The sequence below is a fragment of the Canis lupus genome, unplaced genomic scaffold (genome assembly GCF_011100685.1).
Source record: "Canis lupus familiaris isolate Mischka breed German Shepherd unplaced genomic scaffold, alternate assembly UU_Cfam_GSD_1.0 chrUn_S1923H2122, whole genome shotgun sequence".
In the NCBI taxonomy this organism is placed as follows: Eukaryota; Metazoa; Chordata; class Mammalia; order Carnivora; family Canidae; genus Canis; species Canis lupus.
In genome coordinates this window covers 30,690-43,615 of record NW_023330789.1, presented here as the reverse complement: position 1 = coordinate 43,615, position 12,926 = coordinate 30,690, and the positions used below count along the sequence as shown (strand labels likewise).

Genomic DNA, 12,926 nt, shown 5'->3' with positions numbered 1-12,926 from the left:
GCAAAGCCCAAAATGTTTACTATCTGGCCTTTACAGAAAAGGTTTGAAAAGTTGGTTTAGTAAAATGAGAGGAATTAAAATTAACCTCAAATTGTCACCTACAGGACAAGAAAATATAGAACACTTACATTATTTTGAATGCCATTAACCCAGAATGTTTTAATATTTAATCTAAATTAACATTTAAATATTAAATATTTAAGCAGGTTAATTATGTAAGCAGTATTATCAAGTACCTATTAAGTTACCAAGAGAGCAGATTAAGGATTTCAGTGGGAATTCTAGCACCAGTATTAAAAATAGATGTTTAAAATGATGGTTAAGGGGTACCTGGCTGGCTCAGTTGATAGAGCAAGTGACTTCGGATCTTGAGGTTGTGGGTTTGAAACCCACATTGGGTATAGAGATTACTTAAGGAAATAAAATCTTTAAAGTAAAATAAAATGATGGTTAAGTATTATGGTTAGAAATGTTTACATTAAGCAAACATATCAGAAATGCCCCTAATTTAACTAATTATAAAATAAAATCTCTCCAGCCTCATTGTCAAGGAGGAAATGCTTCTTTAGTATTTCTAGGTATACATACAGAGATACCATGTTCTTTGCTATAAAGGTTCAATTTTTATCTTTGTCTGTGGCATCCAGAGCTGTGTAAGTCATTAATCCCTATTAATGATGCTCTTTAAATGTTTTTTTTTTTTTATGATAGACACAGAGAGAGAGAGAGAGAGAGAGAGAGAGAGGCAGAGACACAGGCAGAGGGAGAAGCAGGCTCCATGCACTGGGAGCCTGATGTGGGATTCGATCCCGGGTCTCCAGGATCGCGCCCTGGGCCAAAGGCAGGCGCCAAACCACTGCGCCACCCAGGGATCCCTCTATTAATGATGCTCTTGAGCAAATAGAGTCTTCTTGCAAATGTAGAAGGTTTAAGGATAGTGGGTAAAAAAGAGCAAGAGCATGATTAAACACTAAGAATAGTCCTTTAAGTTATCAAACCTTCCAAGTCTTAGGGGACAGCCATCTGTTTGTTTTCTTGGCTACTTCTGTGATCTGGACTCTAAACTTTACAAACACCGTTTGTAGAAAATCAAATGAGATAAACTGCTCAAAGGATTAGGCACTTCATTACTACTACTATGAAATACTTTGTAAGCCAATTATTTTATGTTAGCTGAAGTGTTCTCATTCATTTAAAAAAAAAAAAAAAGGTCAATCAAAAGCTAATATGACAGGCACTATGCCCAGTATCATAGGCACTCAGATGATTAAGACAGGCTTCCTACCCCTATAGGAACTCATGATCTCACAAGGAAAATAGACAGAAGCTCAAACCATAATGCACTAAGCACTAAGTGGATGACAAAGTGCTGAAGAGGTGCAGAAGAGGGAGCCATAAAGTCATAAAACTACATTTCTTTTTACACAGTCATTTTGTTTCTGCTATTCACTACCCAGCTCTTTATATTTATTTTTTAAATATTTGAGTTGTTTTATGTCCATGTGTCAATTTTATTTTTTTAATAATAAATTTATTTCTTATTGGTGATCGATTTGCCAACATACAGAATAACACCCAGTGCTCATCCCATCAAGTGCCCCCCTCAGTGCCTGTCACCCATTGACCCCCAACCCCCGCCCTCCTCCCCTTGCACCACCCCTAGTTCGTTTCCCATAGTTAGGAGTCTTTATGTTCTGTCTCCCTTTCTGATATTTCCTACCCATTTCTTCTCCCTTCCCTTCTCTTCCCTTTCACTATTATTTATATTCCCCAAATGAATGAGAACATATAATGTTTGTCCTTCTCCGATTGGCTTATTTCACTCAGCATAATACCCTCCAGTTCCATCCACGTTGAAGCAAATGGTGGGTATTTGTCATTTCTAATGGCTGAGTAATATTCCATTGTATACATAAACCACATCGTCTTTATCCATTCATCTTTCGATGGACACCGAGGCTCCTTCCACAGTTTGGCTATTGTGGACATTGCTGCTATAAACATCGGGGTGCAGGTTGTCCCGGCCTTTCATTGCATCTGTATCATTGGGGTAAATCCCCAACAGTGCAATTGCTGGGTTGTAGGGCAGGTTTATTTTTAACTATTTGAGGAACCTCCACACAGTTTTCCAGAGTGGCTACACCATTTCACATTCCCACCAACAGTGTAAGAGAGTTCCCTTTTCTCTGCATCCTCTCCAACATTTGTGGATTCCTGCCTTGTTACTTTTCCCCATCCTCCCTGGTGTGAGGTGGTATCTCATTGTGGTTTTGATTTGTATTTCCCTGATGGCAAGTGATGCAGGGCATTTTCTCATGTGCGTGTTGGCCATGTCTATGTCTTCCTCTGTGAGATTTCTGTTCATGTCTTTTGCCCATTTCATGATTGGATTGTTTGTTCTTTGGTGCAAATGACGTATCAGATAAAGGGCTAGTTTTCCAGGATCTATAAAGAACTTATTAAACTCAACACGAAAGAAACATGTGTCAGTTTTAAACATGGTAGACAATGCAGATGAACACAACTAGTCCATACTTTCAAGCATTTTATGCTCAGAGGAAAAAGGATGCAAAAATAACTATATTAAAAATAAATTGGAATGCCTGGCTGGCTGAGTTGGTAGAGCATGTGGCTCTTGATCTCAGGGTCATGATTTCAAGCCCCTGGTTGGGTGTGAAGCCTACTTTAAATGTTTTTTTTCAAAAGAAGAAGAAGAAATGGATATGGGCAACGAGAGGTATAAATTGGTTTTGGAATACAGATGAGGAAGAAAAGACTTCACATTGGATCAAGGAAGCTATTAGAGCAATGCTGTTTCAACAGGACCTTGAAGAGCTATTGGGTATCATCAGAAAGACATTGTAGGGCGAATAAGCTTACAAAGGAGACTGGGAGAAAGGCAAACTACAGGAAAAATATCTTGAGTACCTGTAGAGTAGGAGATTAGAGCTAGTCTTCTAGGATTTTGAAGGCCGTGGATTAACATGCCACGCTACTGGATTATCACAGCAGTGCTCCAGGACAAGCTTTAAACTGCAATAGAAAAAATAAATAAATAAATAATCTGCAACAGAGTCACTTGGAGGGCTTGTCAGAAAATAAGCTCCACCTCCACAGTTACTGATTCCTTCAGTCTATAGAGTAAGGCTGAGAATTTGCATCTTGAGTAAGTGCCCAAGTGATGCTGGCATTCGAGAACCACTTGTGGAGAATTACTCTGGTGACTGTATGCAGGATGGATTAGAAAGGGAGAGACTAGAGATGGCAATGCCAGTCTGAAGAGTAGGTGGAAAATAAGGGACTAAGCTGGAATCAATGGAAGTCTGAGGGTCAACTATTATCAAGAATGGGTGTTTTCAAATAAAAATCCAGTACTATGTGGTGTTTTTTGTTGTCTCACCACTTGCAACTGAAGCAGTTAATAAATTCATGGAATATTAAGGCAAATGTACAACCAAAAATGAATTTCTATTAACATGATGATATGATTCTGAGTTAGTTCAAATTTATGTATTGATTAGAGGGGTAACTTCCTTTCAATTTAAATGAAAGGATATCTTTTATTTTTTCTGGTATTGAATTGGCCTAGAAAAATAGAACTAAACCAAAAGGTGTTCCAAAATGAGAATATCCCTTTTAATATTAGAAATTATAATTATAGGGGTGCCCGGTTGGTGCAGTTGGCTGAGCATCTGACTCTTGGTTTTGGCTCAGGTCACAATCTCTGGATCCTGAAATGGAGCCCCCTGTTGGGCTCTGCACTCAGTGAGGAGTCTGCTTGGGATTCTCTCTCCCTCTTCCTCTGCTCCTCCCACTTGTGCATGTGCATGCACACACACTCTCTAATAAATAAATATTTTTTAAAAAGAAATTATAGGGGCAGCCCGAGTGGCTCACCGGTTTAAGCGCCACCTTCTGCCCAGGGTGTGATCCTGGAGACCTTGGATCTAGTCCCATGTCAGGCTCCCTGTATGGAGCCTGCTTCTCCCTCTGCCTGTGTCTCTGCCTTTCATTCTCTCTGTGTGTCTATATGAATAAATAAATAAAATCTTTTACAAAATAAAGAAAGAAATTCTATGTGGAGGTCAAAACTTGAGCTCATAATCTAGAAATTGATGAGGCCTCAAATGTCCTCTAATTAATTCTTCTGCTCTCAGGAAAGATTACTTCCAGAATCTATCAAGAGCTGTAGTTACTTCTTTCATTTATGAAAGTGAGACTCTTTTAAGAGAGATGAGGAGAGTTAGGGGCTCTGGAAGGTTCAAATAACAAGTCCTTAAGTTCAGAGTTTAGGCAAAAGCTGCTTATTCAATACTATCAGCCTACTAGTTAGGTATCTAATAGCTAATTGAGGCAATATTTTCCTTTTACTTTTCCTAGAGATTTATCCTGCAATAAGATACAATCTATTGAAAGACGGACATTTGAACCACTACCTTTTTTGAAGTTTATGTAAGTTACAAATATAAATTTCATTATATTTGGGATTTTTGTTAAACTTAATTGTAAACCTCTTTGCTACAATCATTTTGAAATATGATTGTAATTTTATTAGTAGAAAGCTACTAAAATTATGTAGCGAATCTTTTTTGTCTGTAGCAAAGATTAGTGTAAGAATTATTATACAGATCAGACTGAATCATTCTAGAGAAGTGGTTCTCAACTAGGGTGATTTTGCACCCAGGTGACATTTGAAGTGTCTGGAGACATTTTTGGTTGTCAGACTGTAGATATGCTACTGGCATCTAGTGGGCAGAGGCCAGAGATGGCGCTAAACACCCTATAATGCACAGGACAGCCCCTCTTAAAAAAGAGGATCCAACCATAAATGTCAATAGTGCTGATGTGAAATATTTTTCTAGAGAAATAAAGATTACCTAACACAAGTATTTATTGAGCATTTACAGATTTGTATCTAATGCAACACATGTAGAAACATGAAAATATAAATCTTTCATGCAAATTTTTTAAATTTAAATTTCTAAAAAATTTTAAAAGGCATATCTTCCATAGCGAGATAGTTTCAGGATATGGAGAGGGTATTGAGATTATGTTTCATCCTATATAAATTGGAATCACTGCCAAAGGATAAATGTTCTGAAAGAATACCTTTTTTCCTTCTTCTTTTGCTTGTGTCTTTTTTTTGTAGAAATATGAGTTGCAATGTATTGACGGAAGTGAGCTTTGGAACATTTCAGGCCTGGCATGGAATGCAGTTTTTACATAAGCTGTAAGTGAAATAGAAAATAAACACATGTAAAAAATAAACAGACAAACAATATGTAAAAACATCATACATTTATTGGTTCAGTGGATGTTAAGCCCAGTATGAACTCTGAAAAGTATGTCTTAAAATCCATTCTTTTTTTTTTTTTTTCAAATGAGGAAACTAAGGTACAAAGAGGCCAAGAGGCTTGTCTATCTCATAAATGGCACTCTCAGCTTTCCCTGTACTCAGCTTTGGTATGGGCAATAAAAGGCCCCAAGCAAATAACACCCAAGTCAACACTATCCTGGGAATCCATGACAATGATGCTTCTCCAATAGGGGCATGGTCCTTCAAATTCCACCTCTGAATTTAACTTTGATTCCTGCTAATGGGCAAAGTTCCTAACTGCTTCAATGCATGCAAAATAAAGCTTCAAAGAACTAAGTGTAGGGGAATTCTCCAGGGAGCAAAAGTGTGGGTGCTTCCTCAGCCATCAGCTTCTTTTAAATGGTAAAGCAGAAAGAAACTGCTGAGAACCTGCCACAGGGCACTTCTCTCACCAGTTACCCAGAACATTATTTTTCAAAAATGTATACCTCTGAGTAAATCATCTGGGGGCCATAAGAACCTTTGAGGTATGGTAAAAGATATTGTTTGTGTTAAGTTGTGTGAAAAATGTTCATGAAATACATTGCTGTAGCATAATTCCATGTGGCTATTTCCTGACTCTTCTTCAATAAGAAGTGTGTTATTCCCTTTCGGCTGGAAAATTCTGTGATTTCCTGGTGATATAAACAAATCATAGTGGGGGATGTTCAATGGCCTGAGGGGGATTTTAGACTCAAGGTGAAGATCTTCCTCTAAACGTGACTTTGGAAAAGATTATCTTACCTGTCTTGTAGTTCAGAAATATTATTTCACACAGTTTATTTTAGGATAGATGAAGGTGTTGAGGGTGTGTCTGGAGCTAGAGGGACAGTTCCTGCAGATGCCTATCTGTTGAAGGCTCCTCTCTCCTCCCATTAATTTGCTGATGCCTAACTTGGAAAAAGACTACAGAGGGTCAGTTTTTGCTTGCGAACACCCCGGAGAAGAAAGGCTCATTGGGTTTCTGCACCAGAGGTTTTGGTGCATCAATATACTGTCTTAAACTCACCATCTTTATTTCTAAGCATGTTATCACACCAAGAGTCTCTTAGAAGAATCTGAATTTCCAAAAAAGAAAGAAAGAAGAAAGAAAGAAAGAAAGAAAGAGAAAGAAAGAAAAAGAATAAGAAAAGAAAGAAAAGATAAAAGAAAGAAAGAAAGAAAAAGGAGGAAAATAAGAAGAAAGAAAAAGAAGAAAGAAGGAAAAGAAGGAAAAAGAAAGAGAAAGAAAAGAAAAGAAGAAAGAAAGAAAAGGAGAAAGAAAGAGACAAGAAAAGAAAAGAAAGAAAGAAAGAAGGAAGGAAAGAATCTGACTTTCATTATAGTTATATGGGCAACACAAGAAAGAATATGGGGGAATCAGTTGATAAAATCAATGAATTCATTGAAAAACATTCACTGAGTGCCATGTCCAATACATGTCAACACTGTACTAAGTACTGGGGGTACAAAGAATAAGACAGGGACTGTCCCCAAGAAACTTTCATACTGGAAGGAGAAAGATGTTGACAGGAAAACACACGGGAGCCGTGCGGGCATCCATGCAGCAGGGTAACAAGGTAGGGGGTTGACAAAGTAGGGAACAGGTTGTGGGATAGAAAAGACTCTTAATGGATGAAGCAACAGCTTGTTTGTGTTGAGTTTCTGTGTGCATCTTAAATAACAGAAAAAGGTAATTAAAGAACCAGAGCTAGCCAGTATTGATAATAAATTAATACTCATGTCATGGGACTTGAATACAGCTTCGAAAACTAATTCACAGTTCCTTCTGAAAGATTATCACGATACAGTAAGTGTGTACTGGGGGTTAGGCTCCTTTTTTGTTTGAGGTCAAATTTTTCTAATAGACAAAGCTAGTCTGCTTTAGGAAATCTCTGCCATAGTGAAATATAAACTTCATTGCATTTCTTTCCAAAGGCAAGTTGCCAAGGGAAGATGCCACCCTTTGAATTAGTCATGTTACCTGTGTGACATGTTACCAAGGTGTTTATAAGTTGAAACAATATTTTCTCTGGCATTAAAGAAGTCTGTAAAATGTATAGGCCCTAGCTGAGGTGGATTTATTTTGAACTGACCAAAGCTTTAACTTCAGGGCTCCTCACTTCCATAGGCCCCTTCAAAGGTCTTGAGAGGAGTCCTAGCAATTTTTATATTCATAATGTTGCATGTTTTTATTAGACAGGATTTCCCAAAGTAGATGAGGTTCAGGCCCCACAAGACCTTGATTGACCCTGGGTTTCAGGTAATTATAACTCAGTAAGCTTCTTGAATGAAGCCTCTAAGTTATTGATAAATACTGACTGAACAAGTTAGCAGTGTGGTAAAGTCTATTTTGAATCTGAAATCCACCTCAAAGACATGCCAAGAGCTTATTAATGAGGGTACCACCTTTGGAGGTTTTTGTTTTCTTTGGCTTTAATAAGGAGAAGGGAGAAGCAGGCTCCATGCACCGGGAGCCCGATGTGGGATTCGATCCCGGATCTCCATGATCACGCCCTGGGCCAAAGGCAGGCACTAAACCGCTGCTCCACCCAGGGATCCCCAGTTCTTTATTTTTAATTGAGATATAATCCACATAATAGACTATGCAACATTGTAAAGTATACAGTCCAGTGGTATACTTCGATAGACCACAGCCACCCTAATTCCAGGACAGTTTCATCACCCTCCAAAATAAATACCGTACCCATCAGCTGTGACCACCCCCTTCTTCCCTCCTCCCAGGCAACAACTAATTCCCCTTCTGTATCCTAGATTTGCCTCTTCTGGACATTTCATACAAATGAGTGTCTAGCTTCTTTCACATAACTGTTAGCTTCAAAGTTTTTCCATGTTGTAGCATATATACCAGCACTTCATTCTTTTTGAAGGCTGTATAATATTCCCTTACATAGACACATCACCTTTTGTTCATCTGTTCCTCAGTTATTGGACTTTTCAGTTGTTTCCACTTCTGACTATTATTAATAATGCTGTTATGAGTATTCACATACATGGTTTTGTGTGGACATATGTTTTTAATTCTCTTGGGTACATACCTAGGAGTGGAATTGCTGAGTCACGTAGTAACTCTATGTCTAACCCTTTTGAGGAACTGCCAAACTGTGTTCCACACGTAACTATGCCATTTTATGTTCTCACCAATGTATGAAGATTCCACTTTCCCCATAATCTTGCTACCGCTTATCATTCTCCATCTGATTATAGCCATCTTAGTGAGTATAAAGTAGTATCTTATTATAGCTTTGATTTGTATTTCCCTAATGACTTAAGACATTGAACATCTTTTCATGTGCTTATTGGCCATTTGTGTATTTTCTTTGGAGAAATGTCTCTCTGAATCCTTTGCCCATTTAAAAGTTCAATTATTAGTCTTTTTATTGAGTTGTAAGAGTTCTTTATGTGTTCTGGATATTCTGGATACTAGACTTTTATCAGACATATGATTTGCAAATATTTTCTCCCATTCTGTGAGTGGTCTTTTACTTTCTTGATAATGTCCTTTGAAGCACAAAAATCTGTTTAATTTTTTATAAAGTCCAATTTGTCTATTTTTCCTTTTATTATTTGTGCTTTTGGTGGCATGTCTAAGAAACTCTTGCCTAATCCAAGGTCATAAAGATTTCTAAGAGTTTTTATAGCTTGAGCACTTCCATTTAGGTTAATCCATTTTGAGTTAATTTTTATATATAGAATGAAGTGTAGGAATCCTTATTTTGTATATGAATATATAGTTGTCCCAGCTCCATTCGAAAAGACTAGTCTTCCCACTTTGAATTGCTTTGGCACTCTTGTTGAAAATCAGTCAACTATAAATGTGAGGATTTATTCCTGGACTGTCAGTTCTGTTCCATTGGTTTATATGTCTATCCTTTTTTTTAAAATCTTCAGCCTCAGTTTATTCACTTTTAATTTACAGAACATCAGAGATTTACATTGTTTTCCAGTGTTAGCATTTTTATTTTTATTTTTTTAAATAATAAATTTACTTTTTATTGGTGTTCAATTTGCCAACATACAGAATAACACCCAGTGCTCATCCCGTCAAGTGCTCCACTCAGTGCCCATCACCCATTCACCCCCACCCCCCGCCCTCCTCCCCTTCCACCACCCCTAGTTTGTTTCCCAGAGTTAGGAGTCTTCATGTTCTGTCTCCCTTTCTGATATTTCCTACCCATTTCTTCTCCCTTCCCTTCTATTCCCTTTCACTATTATTTATATTCCCCAAATGAATGACACCATATAATGTTTGTCCTTCTCTGATTATATATGTCTATCTTTATGCCAGTGCCACACTACGATTACTGTAGCTTTGAATTGGGTTTTGAAAGCAGAGCATGTGAATCTTCCCACTTTTTTGTTCTTTATCTAGATTTTTCTTGGCTATTCTGGGTCCCTTGAATTGATATAAGAATTTTAGAATTAGCCTGGAAACAAGTCAGCTGTGATCTTGATAAGGGTTGTGCTGAAGCCATAGTTCAATTTGGGGCATAGTGCCATTTTAACAATATTTTTTTCTGGTCCATGACCATGGCATTTTTTCCATTTATTTCAATCTTCTTTAATTTCAACAATGTTTTGTAGCTTTCAGTGTATGGATCTTATACTTTTTGGTTACATTTTTTCCTAAGTATTTTATTCTTTTTAATATTGTTATACATGGAAATTTTTTCTTAATATCATTTTGGATTACTCATTGCTAATACATAGAAATACATCTAACTTTTATATATTGATCTTGTTTCCTGCAACCTTGCTGAACCCATTTGTTAGTGCTAAGGTTTTTTTCTACATTCCTAGGAAATGTCTTGTGGTCTTCTAGTTTCTCAGGAATATGTTGGAGCATTTCAAACTCTCTGTGGATATCTCATTTCTCAGCTTTTTCTTTTAAACTTTTAGATTAGGGTTTTTGTTGTTGTTGTTGTTGTTGTTTTTTTGTTTGTTTTTTTTGTCCCAACTGTTATCCATTGCCTTACACAGCTGCCAGTTTAAAACATTTACCTGTAAGTGTTTTTAAAAATGCTCCTGGGGATATCTAGGTGACTAAGCGGTTGGGTGTCTGCCTTCCTCTCTAGGCATGATCCTGGAGTTCTGGGATCCAGTCTCACATCCAGCTCCCCATAGGGAGCCCACTTCTCCCTCTGCCTATGTCTCTGCCTCTCTCTGTCTCCCTTTGCCTGTGTCTCTGCCTCTCTCTCTCTGTCTGTGTGTCTTTCTCATGAATAAATAAATAAATAATGATATTTTTAAAATGCCCCTTGAGAAGAAGAGGCTTCTAGCATTGTGCAGTTCTCAGTGAGGTCAAGGACAAGGTTCTCAATTGAGGTCTTCCAGGAAACTCACTAGACAGGTAAAACAATGACAGTTCTTTGGGAAGGAGGCTTTAAGGAACTCCAGCTCCATTTTGCTCCCCTGGGATGTGGGCTATTTTTCAAGGCTACCATCAGGATACAGAGCAGAGGTCTAGAACTAGTTAAAACAACAGATCTCACTGTTCTTATAGAAATTAATACATTTTCCCTTAATAAATGCTCTCTGGGTTGCTGTAGACCCATTGGTTAAATTTTCCAAAATGATTAAAACATTGATTCTATGTTTGCCAGTGTTTGTCATTGTCGTTGCTTTTATGGAGGGATGAAGTTTCAAATGTCCTCACTTTCCCGTTTTCACTGATTCGCCTATAACATGGTTTAAAATACCTAAAGTCTCAATGACCATCAGCTAATTAAATACTTCATCATGGGAGTCGATTAGAGAAAAGGAATAAAAATAGAAAATGTAATTCTCAGAGGAGCTCTCCCAGGTGGAGAGATGAAGTTCAACATGAATACAGTTTCTATATTTAGCGCTCTCAAAGTTTATGGTAACAGCTGTTTTATAAACCCCCTTTTCTTCATGTGAGTTACACACAGGCTTTGGAGTCAGAACTCAGTTCAAATTCCAGCTCTGCTTCTGACTGGCTTGACAAACTCGGACAAATTATGTAACCTCTCTGTACCTCAGTTTCCTCATTTGTAAAATGAGGTGATGATAGTATCTATCACATAAGGTTATTATAAGGATTAAATGTGAAATGCTGATCACAGATGCCTTACAGCCCAATAATAGTATTGGTTATGAAGATTATCTATCTAATACTTGGTAAAAGTATAGTTAATGATTCTTGAGTAGAGTCAACCTCAAGGCAGATTGTCTTTTCTTTTCTTCCTATTTCTTTTACCTTTTTTCATTTTAAAGAGTTGGGAAGAAGGTCTGTTCAGCATTTTGGAATAAAAGCTTGTGTCAAAAAGATGACAAGATGTCCTTTATTCAACAAACATTAAATAGTCAATAACAAGCACTATACTATGTCAGGCACAGGGACAACATGACAATAAAGTATGGTCCCTGCCCTCCAGGAGCCGAGAATCCAGGAGATTGATAAGGAAACAGGTGATACATGCCATGACAAAGGCTGTAATGCAAGAATACACACAGGCTATGTGGTGGGAATATAGCTTTCACCGGCTGCTCATAGATTTAGCCCTTCTTGTTTGGCTCCAAAACTGAAGAATTGGTTATCATTTTGTCTTTAACTGGGTGGTTTAAACTGTAGGATTTTTAAACTTTCTAGAGATAAAAGAAAAGCACTTTGAATTATGGAGGACACTAGAAATAGTATTTCCTACAGAAATTACTTCCTACTGGTATAGTCACTTCTGAGGTTTTCAACCTGAAATGTTCTTTGGCATATTTTTTCTTTGCCATCCACTTAAAAAATTTTTTTTCTCTTTCTCTTCCTGCTTTATCATTCAGAGACCTGGGTAGTGCCCAAAGGAAGAATGTTTTACAGATTCTAAGGGTGATTTTATAGGCAAAGGCAGAAAATGATTGCTTTTAAACTTCAAGTTCCATACCAAAAAAAAGAACATAAATTTTCATCTAGTTACTTAAAATGCAGATAATTTTAATTCCATTGCTTTTTTCAGAATTCTCAGTCATAACCCTCTGACAACTGTTGAAGATTCATATCTTTTTAAATTGCCAGCATTAAAATATTTGTAAGTATTACAACAATCTCATGGCTCATGAGATGATTTCTGCTCTTTTTTACTTTTGTCAAAGATTAAATCTTTTGCATTTTGAATAAAAAGTCATAATTTAAATTTTAGCTGGGTTATTGCAATAAGAATTATTGGCAAAGAAAGAATGTATATGGACAAGACAGCCTGTAGTAGAAGAGAGCAGTATTGAAGAACACATAGAGATATGGAACATGCAGGTGTATAGCGAAATATTTACCACATATGTAGAAATATCATTTATCTCAAAAAGCAAACTGGAATAAGGTATACCTTATTTAAAACAAAAGACTAATCAAGAAAGGTGGATGCAACTGAGAATGAGTAGAAAAAGGGTAAAAGGAGATTGTACTGTTTAGCACCAAGGTGATTATGTTCGTGATGCACATAAATTTTAATTTCTTCAATAAGAATGCTCTGAAATTATCTTCCATAGCAAGTAAACTCTTGAGCTAGCTTGACAGAGAAGCCAGAATTTAAATAATCACATACTATTAAGTACCTTTTTG

The 12,926-nt window shown here is 37.1% G+C and overlaps 1 protein-coding gene and 1 long non-coding RNA gene across 8 annotated transcripts in view; one reads left to right on the top strand and one right to left on the bottom strand.

The window, feature by feature from the left end:
* Positions 1 to 12,926, bottom strand: part of LOC119878795 — a 46,077-nt gene that overhangs the window by 4,902 nt on the left and 28,249 nt on the right. For 2 of the 7 annotated variants that reach the window (XR_005387148.1, XR_005387149.1), the window contains exon 6: positions 2,929 to 3,033. This is a non-coding gene — a long non-coding RNA (uncharacterized LOC119878795). Of the gene's footprint in view, positions 1 to 2,403; positions 3,034 to 5,144; positions 5,229 to 10,172; positions 11,966 to 12,926 lie in introns of those variants that run through there. The other 5 variants (XR_005387146.1, XR_005387152.1, XR_005387147.1 and 2 more) reach the window with 4 other exon arrangements.
* The window catches only part of LOC119878794 (leucine-rich repeat-containing protein 37A3-like), a 38,358-nt gene that overhangs the window by 12,808 nt on the left and 12,624 nt on the right, over positions 1 to 12,926 (top strand). Inside the window, 3 exon segments of the mRNA XM_038589363.1 lie at positions 4,381 to 4,452; positions 5,150 to 5,230; positions 12,325 to 12,396. Coding sequence (XP_038445291.1) covers positions 4,381 to 4,452; positions 5,150 to 5,230; positions 12,325 to 12,396 — 225 coding nt within the window.